The sequence below is a fragment of the Nicotiana tabacum genome, chromosome 20 (assembly GCF_000715075.1).
Source record: "Nicotiana tabacum cultivar K326 chromosome 20, ASM71507v2, whole genome shotgun sequence".
In the NCBI taxonomy this organism is placed as follows: Eukaryota; Viridiplantae; Streptophyta; class Magnoliopsida; order Solanales; family Solanaceae; genus Nicotiana; species Nicotiana tabacum.
Genome location: NC_134099.1, coordinates 161,790,882 through 161,804,088, shown reverse-complemented (window position 1 = coordinate 161,804,088; position 13,207 = coordinate 161,790,882). Strand labels below are relative to the sequence as shown.

The 13,207-nt window shown below is 35.4% G+C and overlaps 2 protein-coding genes across 3 annotated transcripts; both read right to left on the bottom strand.

The window, feature by feature from the left end:
* Nucleotides 1–93: 93 nt before the first annotated feature.
* On the bottom strand, nucleotides 94–6,541 carry LOC107818926 (PTI1-like tyrosine-protein kinase 3). 2 transcript variants are annotated; one of them, XM_075240978.1, is made up of 8 exons: nucleotides 6,339–6,541; nucleotides 4,986–5,163; nucleotides 3,044–3,297; nucleotides 2,831–2,957; nucleotides 2,456–2,729; nucleotides 946–1,078; nucleotides 753–836; nucleotides 94–546 (listed from the first exon to the last, which is right to left on the bottom strand). In XM_075240978.1, exons 2-8 carry the CDS (start codon nucleotides 5,077–5,079, stop codon nucleotides 424–426), a joined length of 1,089 nt encoding a protein of 362 aa, XP_075097079.1. In that variant the 5' UTR covers nucleotides 5,080–5,163; nucleotides 6,339–6,541; the 3' UTR covers nucleotides 94–423. The 2 variants fall into 2 exon arrangements, with proteins under 2 accessions (XP_075097079.1, XP_075097078.1); XM_075240977.1 differs by lacking the exon at nucleotides 6,339–6,541 and adding an exon at nucleotides 6,000–6,317.
* A 2,261-nt stretch (nucleotides 6,542–8,802) lies between these two features.
* On the bottom strand, nucleotides 8,803–12,362 carry LOC107818928 (chitinase-like protein 2). The gene is made up of 3 exons (XM_016645012.2): nucleotides 11,711–12,362; nucleotides 9,919–10,078; nucleotides 8,803–9,610 (listed from the first exon to the last, which is right to left on the bottom strand). Exons 1-3 carry the CDS (start codon nucleotides 12,105–12,107, stop codon nucleotides 9,196–9,198), a joined length of 972 nt encoding a protein of 323 aa, XP_016500498.1. The 5' UTR covers nucleotides 12,108–12,362; the 3' UTR covers nucleotides 8,803–9,195.
* Between the last annotated feature and the right edge of the window lie 845 nt (nucleotides 12,363–13,207).

The following is a 13,207-nucleotide window of genomic DNA, read 5'->3' as shown; positions in this document are numbered from 1 at the left end:
AAGTATTATAAACTAACATGGTAGTAGACAGGTTATGGCAAACAGCGATTGTGTGCGTGTGTAATTAGTCTTCTCAATGATAAGGTTCCAAAATTAGAGGTCCAATCTGGATAGTATAAATCATATCGTTATAAATACAATACAATACCAATGAGTACAAATATAATACACAAATTGACAGGACGGAATCCGGTTTTTTTTTTTAATAAAAAAATTATAGACAACCCTCAGTCTCAGGAAATCCTCAACAATCTCACCATGGAAGTTAAGCAATCAATCATACACGCCACTTTCAAATACGGGGAAAATTTTGGAGAAGTCTTATTTTTTTGTCATGTTACAAATGAAATCCTGTCATGATATACCAAAACAGTGCAAATTATCAGTAGAGAATCCAAAACAAGCGAAGTGACAATATGCTCCCTATATTTCTGGAGCAGGTGCAGGAGGAGCCTTCAACAGTGGTTGGAGAGCTTTGACAACAATACTCATATTCGGACGGAACTCAGACTCGTATTGCACGCACAGCGCTGCCACAGCTGCCATCTGAATGAGCCGGAAAATAAGAAAAAGAACATCAACAATCAGAAATTGTAAGGAACTTTTGCAGCACCTTTTTCCAATCAAGACTAGTTAATCACAGTTTTTTCCCTCTTTTTGGTTGTGTTGGGGGCCTTCTTTTTTTTTTTTGTGTGTGTGTGGGTGGGTGGGGGGGGGGGGAGCAGATATTGGAGAAAGGGAGAAGAAGAGACCTTAGCCACTGCTTTCTGAGGATATCCTTTCAGCTTTGGATCGACACATTGCTGGACTTTATCTTCGCTCAGTCTCGGGGTAGCCTACAAATTTAAAGAAGCAATTATACATCAAGGATAGGATCTAAACATATAGCAGAGAAGAGCACATAAGGAATAAAAATGCACGAAAAAAATGTGAAGCTATGCTCACCCAAGTAACAAGGCTCTGCTGTCCTCGAGGCATTGTATGGTCTACGGGTTTTCTTCCGGTCAAAAGTTCAAGCAAGACCACCCCAAAGCTATACACATCACTCTTCTGTGTCAGTTGTCCAGTCATAGCGTATCTGTAATTATTTTTACGATACTTGGGTTAGATAATACTCCTGAAACAAAACAACTTTTTTGGAGCATTTTACACCAATAAAGGAGCAAAGCAGGTGACGGAGATGCCAACGGGTTAAACAACCGGCAGCGAAACAACTCCAGCAAATATCTCACAACTTTGTTATCTAACTTTGTAGAAAGACCTTAATTATCAACTAGAATCACTCAGAGAGAACAAAACTACCTTCACTCAAAAGCTTAAACATTTGGTTATTCGCGAGAAGACAAAACCTTGAGTAGAAAACTGGTTCTATAATTTATACCAATAAATGAAAATATGTAAAGGAGCAAATCAGCAAACTATCTTTGTACATTTTATAACAAGAGATCCTACCATTCCATCCCATATACAAAAGTGGTTAGTTGTTTTTGCCGTCTAAACATATCCAAATGCTAAATGTTACTATAGGTATGGTGGGGAAGAAAAGATGCCATAATTCATGAAAATGAAATTCACCAGTACAAGTAGTTTATATTTGGAAAACTTCGAAATATCAGCTACACTGTTGTCTTCACCAGCTCCTTTCCCATAACAAGCTAACTTAGTGGCAAATTATCTCTTGATAGACGTAAAAATATAACATCCACAATAAAAAAGGGAAACCAACACAAAAGCAAAGATGAGCTTTCGGATTTCCAAGAAAGCCTCTTCGCCTTTTACACCTTAATATTCAAAACTTAATTTTAAAGTATCTTTGGCCTTTTTGAGTTGTATTTAGCTTTTTACCCCAGAAGCGAAGAAGCACCTTACTTATTTAAATCTTTCCTTAGCCCCAGTAGACTCTTTTGTCACATAAAGTGAAGAAACCCGGAAAATCTGCTGCATTACCATTTTCCTATGCCTGTTGAGGCGTGGTATATGCGTCATTTAGCAACTACAAATATTATTTCAGTGGCTAAAACTTACTTTTTCTTACTGATGCTTTGTCTCATCGGGCCCTTATTCTAGAAAACTTTCAACAGCATTAAATCTCATCAATAATTTCTACCAAATATGCTTTAAGATCAGTTAGATGCATCAGAGACTCAATGTTACTATATAGTCATTTACATAACCTATTGCCAACTTTTACCGCAGATCACACCCATTCCTAGTAGCTTCAATTTCCCCACTTTTACACTTAAGTTGTATATTCCTAGTTCAAAATGTATCATACCAAAGAGGAAGTTATTCAAGTGGCTAGATAGAAAACAAGATTCAGCAATATGTTACCAGAAGCGAGGAGTTCAGAAAAACTCAAAAGCGCAAAACATGTGTACAACATTTAAAGAAGAAACAGAGTACCAATAGAACAAATATAAAAGGTTAGTCAGAAGAGAAAGGTGGGAGACATTACTCCGGTGCATGATAGCCAAATGTTCCTAAAACTCGAGTAGAATGAAGGCGAGCAGCCATATCAGGAGCCTGATTTGACAGGTTAAAATCTGCAATCTTTGCTTTGTAGTCTTCGAAGAGGAGTACATTGCTTGATCTTATATCCCTGTGTATTATTGAAGGTTGGACCTTCTCATGCAAATACTCGAGTCCCCTTGCGGCATCAACAGCAATCTTTACCCGCTGCATCCAATCAAGTGTTGGCCCCGGCTGCGCCCCTTGTACTCCTTTCCTTCCTGTAAGCAAGAACATACAAAATACAGAGAGAATATATTATCCATCAAGCTAATAAATTCTCTTGCATTCAAATTTCAAAGACATGAAGTTTTTTTCATACCGTGCAAAATATCATGCAAGGACCCCATCGTTGCAAATTCATACGCTAATACACGAATATTTCCTTCAACACAGTAACCAAGCAACTCAACAAGATTGTCATGCTTCAATCTTGAAACTCTAGCAAGCTTACGGTGAAAAGAGGAAACAGATATCAGAGGGATTTACATGTATTACAGCCAAAAAGAATTACATAAAGAAAATACACTTTTACCTGAGTCAAGAAGTCAACATTAGTCTCAGGCTCGGATGAAACATCAAGCTTTTTCACGGCAACAGCTTTTTCATTGCTTAGATTAGCATAGTATACTCTCCCGTAAGAACCTTCACCAATTAATGCTTTTGATCCAAAATTGTCAGTTTCCTCTTTCAGTTCATCCAAAGACAATGCTGGGACCTCTATAGTTGGTATTGCTTTTTCTGCTTCAGCCTTGGCAGGAGCTGGTACTCTTGACCCGTTCTGATATCCTGGTACCAGATACCAAAGGAAACTAATTAAAACCAAAACTATCTCGCCAATCGGAAAATTGAGACTTGTCTAAGAAGCACTAGAAATTTAGCACAGCCAAACATGCCATAAATAATAGTCCTAAAACGATCCAGACAAATAGATTCAATGTGGCATGAACATATATGTACTCAACTGAAGGAAGATATGCCATACTTCTTTTCTTTTTGAGTGTTCTAAAAGAAATATTGTTGTTGTTAATCACAAGTTTCTTCTGGGACTATGTGTCACCCATAAACTACAACAACAACAACAACCCAGTATAATCCCACTTAATGGGGTCTGGGGAGGGTAGTGTGTACGCAGACCTTACCCCTACCCTGAGGTAGAGAGGTTGTTTCCAAATAGACCCTCGGCATCCTTCCCTCCAAGAACTTCCCACCTTGCTTTTGGGTAGACTTGAACTCACAACCTCTTGGTTGGAAGTGGAACAGTTGGGAAATAGAACAGTTGGGAAATGTTCTTTGTAAGGATGCATTCACTTTTGACATGATATTTCCTTAGCAAACAAGCACATGGGAACCGTCCGAAATACTTTCCAAGGATATCAAGAAAGTATTTTATAACCAAAAAGAATCCAAAATAGACGCGCACATAGAGTCAAATTTCATATTTGAAGTTGACACTAGGTCCTTTAGATTTTTCTTTTTTAAAATTAAATCTGTTAGGAAAGCGATGAAATCTTCCTTCTGCATTGCGAGCGTATCCCCTCTGACTTCCTCGGAGACAGGGATTAACAAAACAAATCAAGAGGCCTACCACTGATATTCATTATAAACAATTCTCAAGCAAATGTTTCTGATACCACAATTTGGAATATCAATAAAATAAATAAACAAGGTTACTTAGGACAAATTACAAAAGTTGGATCAAAGCTGATCTGATCAAATTTTTAATCTTGCTAGGAAACATCAGGATTTAGCTGTAATCAGAATCTTCGGCTACTCCTTTTTCATTAAAATTTTGAGTAGATCTTAATTTCAGCATATCTTAGTGTAGCCAGTCTGGTATCATTTCAAGATTTTGTATTGTAGTCTGGGACAAAACTTATGAATATTGAAAGCGGCAGTTAGCTGTGTGAGCTGATGTCATTCATATTTTTTTTTTGACAAAGGTAACAGTTATGTATTATAAAAAAAGAAACCCAGCACAAAGGTTGTGCTGGTAACCATTTACAGATTCCAAAAGAAGCAAAAACCTATCCTTGTTCTTCTTACAAGGATTCTATGATGTCTAAAATAGTTGGATTTGAATTTAAGAGGATCCTCATTAACTCCACTCACTCAAATTGAATGCAAACAAAAATTCTGGAAGCCGAACTAAGATTGATTTCAACCCTTTTATATAATAGGCAAACGTAATGCCTCAGAAAAGATTTGTAAGACAATATTACACATACATATATATAAAGGGAGCACAATCAGATATCACCATGAGAAGTTCAATTTCTTCTTAAAATTTCCAAAGTATCCTAAATTTGTACTCTAGTGTGTGACAGGGAATCGGGGATGCAATGACAAAATGATCACATCAATCAGCTAAATCAAATGGCACCGACGAGGCAAAGACTCATCTTCAGACAACAAAGGAGAAAAGCAATTTGGTTTTTCCAATAAAGATAGCTTAAGCACAAAATGCAATAATGTACCATCAGCATGAGTTGCAGGGTTTTTAAGGTGCTCAGTTTCATTTGATGGGTAGGATTCCTCTACTTGACAGGTGCAGCACAGCCACCTTCTCATCCTCACTCTCTTTCTCAAATAAAGATCGTCTTCAGCCCTTCTGTTTTCCAACCGTGAAAAGTGACCAGGAGGAGGAGCATGTGCCTGTTCAGTAACTCAAATGTAAGAATGAACATACTTCATTATACACATACTACCACTTTATTTCCCAAATAATTTGATTGAAATGGCATACAACTCTCTCCTTGTTCGGAGGGTAATTTACAAGGTACTTGCAATATTTTTGAAATCTAAATTATATTAGACAGATGAACCCGTCAATAACATAATCTGCTGGATGCCTCTAAGAATGCATCCCTCAGATTCCAGAACGGCAGAACCAAAAATCAATTTCAACAGAAATAAAGCACGAGGAGCTCCATTGATATTTCAAAAAGCAAAAAAAGGGAAAATGTCTAGGCTTGCCAACAAAGAATACCTTAAAAAGCTCCTATTCGGAAAAAGGAAAACAGGGTAAAAGCAGAGAAACCAGAAATACTACCTCTCTCCACCAAAACACTATGAAATTAATAGCAAAAGATACAGAATTTAATATCAAAAGATACAAGATATCAATGCAAGACTACTATATACGTCACAATTTAATGATTCCAATTTAATTTTCTTCTAAGGAATCCCCTTAAATGTTACATTCCTCCACATTGGGCAAAAATGAAACAAAATTTAAACCTAGACAAAACCATCATTAAATCAAAGCACTAAAAATAGAATCTTGAAGTTAATTCCATTTCCATCAAACCAAACATACAATTCACATTTCAAGGCAAACTCACACATAGCCAGAGATCAACCACACAATCAATCAACAACACCTCGATCCCAATACAAAATAAAATCCCTCTTTTATAGCATGAAGCTTTATTAAATTAGATAAACAGATATTTTCAAGAAACCCAAAAAGGGAATTTATATAATCTTACCACTAGCCCTTGCCTGTGAAAATTATCATCCATAGCAATCAAATTAAACAAATATTACAATCCACAATACAAAATGAACAAAAAGAATCAAATCTTGAAAATTTCTCAGACAAGGGTTAGATCCAGAGGGTCCAAAAATGAATTGGGAAAGTTGAAAATGAGAGAAAAAATAAAAATGAAATTTAGTCAAATTCAAATTGATCCCCCAAAAAATAAAAATGAAACCCTGAGAATTGAAAAGAGGGCAAAAGGGTGAGGTACAAAACAACTCATTAGGAATAATTATAGCCATACAAACCAACCGAAATTAAAGGACTTATTTTTATTTATTCCATTTACCTGATAAATAAATAACGAAAATTTCTTCGGCTTCTTTCTTCTTCTTGGGTAATGAGGAAATAAAGTGAAGATACAGTTAAGCAGACAGGTAATGACAGAGAACAATGTGTGTGTGTGTGTGAGAGAGAGAGAAGGTTATGATTTGTTTTAGTCTGTTGTTTGTTTTGTTACGTTGAGAATGAGGATAGAGGAAAGGGAGCTCCAGGGGGCCGAGGGTTATGATTGAGAATATAGGAAATATTGGGAGAAATTCAAAAATAACCATATTTACAATTGGTCGTTCAAAAATAAACCAGTTTTAAAAGTAATCGAAATTTAGCCACTTTTTATATAAAGATAAATCTGAGCGATAACACTATTCAAACCCGGAAAAGACGGCAGTATATTATACTGGAGTTCCAGAATAAGTATGTCGGAATATGATGGAGTTCCAGCATAAGTACATTAGAACTCCAGCATAATATACTGGAGTTTCAGCAAGTATAATTGTCCAGTATAATATACTGGAGTTTGGAGCATCGGTGCTCCAGTCTCTAGTATATTATACTAGAGTTCGCAAAGTATACCGGTCCAGCATAATATGCTGGAGTTCATACACAGGTGCACCGAACTCCAGTATATTATGCTGGACCGGTCTCTGTTGCAGCAAAATGTTGGTATTTTTCATTGACTTCGTAAACGTTGGCTATTTTTGAATGACCAATCCGAAAACTGACTATACCGTGCTATTTTTACGAAATATTTTTGTATATTTAGCTGTCAGTGAAAGTTATTTTATTATTCTCTCTCTTTTATTTATTTATTTATTTATTTATTCATTTATGACGGTAGTGTCGGGTCAACTTATGGGCCAATACTTATTTCTTGAAAAAAAGATACTATATATCCGATGTAAAAATAATAATCGAATATATATACATATATATATCGTTGGAATTGAGGATTAGTTATTATTGTTGGGGTAGTGGTGGCGTCGAGCGTGCAGGTCCACTATTTTATTAGATATCTATTTCTTATAACATAAACTACCTATTATGATATAGTTTATCGATTTCATGTCTCTTAGTTTGACTAGATAAATTTTAAGAATATAAAGACACAATATTTTTACATTTTATGTCAATATATAGCTGTCGTTGAAGGTGCTTCTTAGATAATTTTTTTCTATTAAAATATACGTCCATGATTTTTATGTGTTTTATTAATTTGACAAGACACAAAGTTTAGGAATATTAAAAAATTGCGTGGTCTTAAATCAAAAATACATTCTTTTTAATACGTCTAAGCCTTAGTGGACATAATTACCACGCACGTGTACTGATAAAATATAGTGCACGCTTGAACAAGACTATCATACCATAAGTCATAAGATATGAATAATTGTGTGGTATTCTTTTTTTCAAAAGAAAAAAAAAAGACACATAATTGAAACATAGGATAGTAGTAGTTAATAAGGAAAAATGACTTATAGCCTGTTTGGCCAAGCTTCTTCAAAGCCAGAAGTATTTTTTTTTTAAAGTTGAGGTGTTTGGCCAAGCTTTTAGAGGAAAAAAGTGCTTTTGAGTGGAAGCAGAAACAGTTTTGGAGAAACAAAAAAAGTAGCTTCTCCCCAGAAGCACTTTTTTGAAAAGCAATTTTGAAAAAAATACACTTACAAACAATTTTTAAAAGCATGGCCAAATACTAATTGCTGCTCAGAAATACTTTTCAAATTAATTAGCCAAACACAAACTACTTCTCACCAAAATACTTTTGAAGAAAAAAAAACACTTCTTAAAATAAGCTGATTTTTAAAGCTAGGCCAAACAAGCTATTAATTTGGCAAATTGCGATTCAAACTCGTGACATTATTTACTTTGAACAAGTCTCTAGGGTGATAATCTCATTGTTCATGACATAGAATGACCAAAAATTTTAACACAGTCCTATGCATAAATAATAACAATATAAAAATGAAATGTCCGAGAAAAATAGGTGAAATAATCAAAGAAAAATTAAAGATAGTAAGTATAGTATAAAAATGTGTGTACAAGTTGATCCCAACACAGTTATTACTAAAGTGGCATAAACAACTTAACCAGGTTTGAATCCCTGGATATGGAATCGCCTTTGTTAGGGAGCGTTTTACCCTCCAATTTGAGACTTCCCAGCGCGAATCCGAATTTAATCAGGCCCCATACCGAGTGAGAAACCACCAAAAAAAAGTGGCATAAACAATTAAAACTCAGAGAGTGGAAGAAATGTCTTGACAACCTTTTTGAATGTCTTAACTTGGTAAAAGAAAAGGACAGTGAGTGGATAAAATGTCTTGACAATACTTTTAGAATTGTCTTAACTTGGTAAAAGAAAGGGACAGTTGTATGTTATTGTCAACAACTTCCTTCCTCTCTAATAAACCTTCTCTTTTTCCTCATCTTCTTTTCCTTTGTTGTTTGCATATTCATTTTAACAGTTCAAAAGATAATAGAGTAAGTTTTCACATTGCATATTATATATCAAGACTGTTAAAAGTACACTGCACAAACAACAACAACAACAATTCAGTATAATCCCGCAAGTAGGATCTGGGGAGGGTAGTGTGTATGCAGACCTTATCCCTATCCTGATGGGGTAGAGAGGTTGTTTCCGATAGACCCTCAACCCGAACACTGCACAAACTACATGATCAAAATTCACTTCAATAAGACACAACAAGAAAGCGCGACATCCTTAATCCTTATATACGACTCCCAAACACATAGTTTACACCGGGAGCAGGACAAGCCGATCTTGCTCCACTTATTGGATTATGCTTCTTTTGCGAAAAACGTTGAGGATAAAGCAGCAAATGCAGACTGTCGAAAATCCAAGTTAAGTCTCAAGAAGAAGCAGTTGAGGTGGAGGATGGATTGAAAGGTTTTTGTTCCGCGCAGGTGAGTATATCATGAGGCCCTGCTTCCTCCCGACCAACGCCCATCAAATCGAGGTAATAAAGGTAGTGGGATATGATGTTGTTCATGGAGTCGACATCACCTTGGTTACAGACATTGTCACCGTATAGGATGTTCATTGTGGTGCCAAAACCGGGAACTCGTTTAGACAAAGTATCGTTCTTTGTAGGCTTCCAATTGCCAACAAAGGCATCGTGTGCTGACGGCTGACCCTTTTTAACTGGATTCATCCACTGCCAAATCGCAGCTTGGAATGCCAAGGTCGCGTTTTGTTCAATGTACTCGGGATGATTCAACAGATCTACCTTCAGTGCTTCACCTATAGTTCCGTAGTTGTAGTTCCTAGGTAGAAGTACCCAAGGAAAAACATATCATTAGTGCTTGTATATGCTAGACGAATGAAATAAATTCCTAATCAAATAAAGAAACAGGCATCAGCTCGAGCAGATACTGTGACAAGGACCAGATGAGCTAAATGGCTTTTTCTTTCTCCTGTAACTAAGTTCTATATTGGTAGATCAGCTAAAGTTGATGTGAAATCGCACACAAGAACAACACCATAACAGAGAAGAGAACCCAATGAGATTGAGTGGTGTGTTGATACCAAAGAAGAAATAATAGGTAATCTAAATTGGTAATGCAACGTTTACCAGTATATAGGCAGGGCACCACGGCCATAATATTGGACCCCAGGAGAGCATGGGTAGGTTAACTTGAAGAAGTCATCACAGTAATCTTGGCTAGGACTCATTTCCTTGTTATAGCACAGCCCCCAAGCGAATGGTCCGCCAGTGGCGACTCCATAACCACCTGTTTACATAAAGTCCGTAAATTGGCAGAAAGAGAAGAGAGTTCAATACAAGGGCAAGCACCGCTGAATAAACTAGAGGGTTATTAAAACTTAATATACTGTTATTGAACCCACTAGAAGTAACATATGGTGATACAACCGAAAAAACATCGAACAGACTCCTGAAAACAACTTAAGCAATCATGATCATGACAAGAAGTAAATTCAAAGATCATAATTCTCAAGAAAAAAAAAATTCAAATATCATCTGCTTCGAGGTAAATATAACTCTACCAACTAACTAACCTTATCACTTTTTTGTCTGAACTGGTAAAGTACTAACGAACCATATCACTTGCACTTCTCGACAATTGCTATTACACACACGTCCAAACACACAGAGAGATACAGATCAAGCAACAAGCTAAATGATTTTTTGGCGGAGACAATCTTAAGTGACTGTCTCGAATTGAACATAGACTAGTCAGATTATCAAAACAGAAAGCTAATCTGTTGGAACAGCAAAAGAATTGGTGCCCCATTTTTGGATCTCATAGTGTGGACTAGGCAAACTAAATTGCTCAGACATCTGTAGAATTAGCTCAACAGAAGTTAATTACACCAGATTCTCAAGGCCCTAATCAGTAATCACATTGCTCGAGACTCAAGACACAAGCTAGCCTCAAACAAGATGGTTTCAATCGGTGATTTTCCACAAGCAATTGTTCTTTTCTAAGTACTGTTACGTTCGATCAAATAAAGTTTTAATCATGACCCATATACATCTAAATCCTTATAAGATAAAAACTTGCCATGACCTTCTCTTATTTTCAAAAATATTCTCAACTCCTTGAGTTTCATTAGTTAACCTTCTTAATATTACTTTCAAATCTGAAGGGAATCAAATATCTCCACATTTTAAGCATTTCTTCATTCATCTTTTAAGCATTTTCTGAGCATCAAAAGCATAAAAAAGGGCATCAAAGAAAGAAAAAAAAGAGAAAAACATAGACCTATAAAATACGATTGAAATGAATGAATAACAGGCAAACAATCAACAATGACCCCCAATCTAGTCGGGGCCAGATATATGAATCTACGCCCCTTCCACTCAATCTACAACACGTTTCAGCATAACACTCAATAATTTGTCTTTAAAAAGAAACTAGGAGTTCTATAAAATTAGAAGTTCTCTAAATCTGACATTTATCCATGCATTGACATATTTTGAGCTCATCACTGATGGGTGTGGTGGGATGATAAACTTTTCATCACCCTTAACCAAAGGTCTCCAGTTCGAGCTTAATGAATTTATTCACATATACCTACTTTCTTAGGAATGAAATTCTATCGGATCGGGAGCAATAGAAAACCCCGTCACGTGATTTCTCTGGCACGAATCCTAATTACCCTGGCCAGTGAGAACTAGATGCTTCAACAACAACCACGGCTCAGTCCCCAACAAATTGGGTTCGGCTATATAAAATTCTCGCTTACCACGTTACTCCATTTAACCTCATCTCAGGTCAATATTATGCAACACACACACACACACACACACACACACACACATTGAGAACTAGATGCTCGAGAGAAAAAGAAAGAAGATATACTTTGAGCTTAATTAAAAGAAAAAGAAGAAGAGAACTTACAAGAAGTTTTGCTACCAACATGGCCAAGAAAAGCAGCAATTTCTTTCATCTGCATTTGCTTACCACCAGTAGTACCAAATCCAAGAGGCTGATAAAGAGCTGAAGCAGTAATAAAAGATTTATAATCCCAAAATCCAACAGCATGAGCTACAGGTGAATTCCTCTTAGCAAACAAATTCTCAAATTGGTAAGTCTCAAAATAATCTGAAATTGTTAAATTACAACAAAATCTTGATAACTTATTACATTCCCAATCTTTAACACACATTTTTTTACCCTTTACTATTTTAACTATTGTTGGTGGTTTAGATGATTCATTTTCATCCCCTTTTGCAAATGCAGCAATTGATAGCATTATTAACATAAATCCTAAAACCTTCATTTTTAAAGCTACCATTTTTATGACTTAGGATAAGAAAATGGTGGGATTTTAAAGAGAATTGAAATGGGGAAATGTGTGAAGAGAAATTTAAGGGCAAGTTAATTGAATTTTGAGATGTGGGTGTGATTCAAAATTGAAACTTTTTGGGTATTTATACATTTTCTTGGGTTTTTGGTGAAGTTTTTCTTGCAAGGGAAGAGAAACCAGTGAAAGAAAAAGCTGTTAGATGGAGTATCTCTATCGGGAAAGAAGCAGTACTAACAACATCAATTCCAATTTCCAAGTATTTATTTTGCTTTATTTTAGATTGTTTTATTTTAATGTATTCAATAATATTTACACATTCTATTATTTTACCACTTTTTGTTGCAGTAATTACGATCCACACTTCAACCAAAAAATTTGTTCCAATACTGGAATTCAAAAATCCCGGTTAAGAATAAAAAAGTATTATCACTCCACTACAATCTTTGGTGGTACTAATAATTTTTTAACACAAAAATTTATAATAATTAATTATTGATAAACACTCTAAATATAGGCAAGAATATAGCGAAGTCTTAATCTATTAAAAAACATGGCTTGTATGAATATTTTGTTTCTCTATGTTCTATTTTCTCCATGAATTAACAATAACGCAGAAAATGAAGGCAAATATTATTTTTTAATATCAAAGTTTAGTGATAGTCTTATTTTAACTGAAGCAAGTGGAAATGTATAAAAATTAGACTATTTATGAAAAAACTACTTTTTTATAATATTATATTAGGAAGTATAAGAAGAAAAAAAATCATTTTTCTTTGAGGAGGAACGTTCTAGACTTGGAACAAAGCAAAGCTGAGATCACCTCTTCACCGACATGACAGCTCACCATTTCATATTTGGTGCCACAACAATTTTTATGGCACAGTTGGCATTTCCAATTTTATTTTTTACGCTGCTGACCTGTCCATACTTGTGTTATCGAGAAAGAATTTTTACATTCATATACCATATAGGAAACTATATTACCCTCAATATTTAAGGTTTGATATAATTACATTTAGTATACCTAATTACTAATTCTATACTATAAAGTTTTTTAACTGTACATTAATTGTACCTTATATCACTCC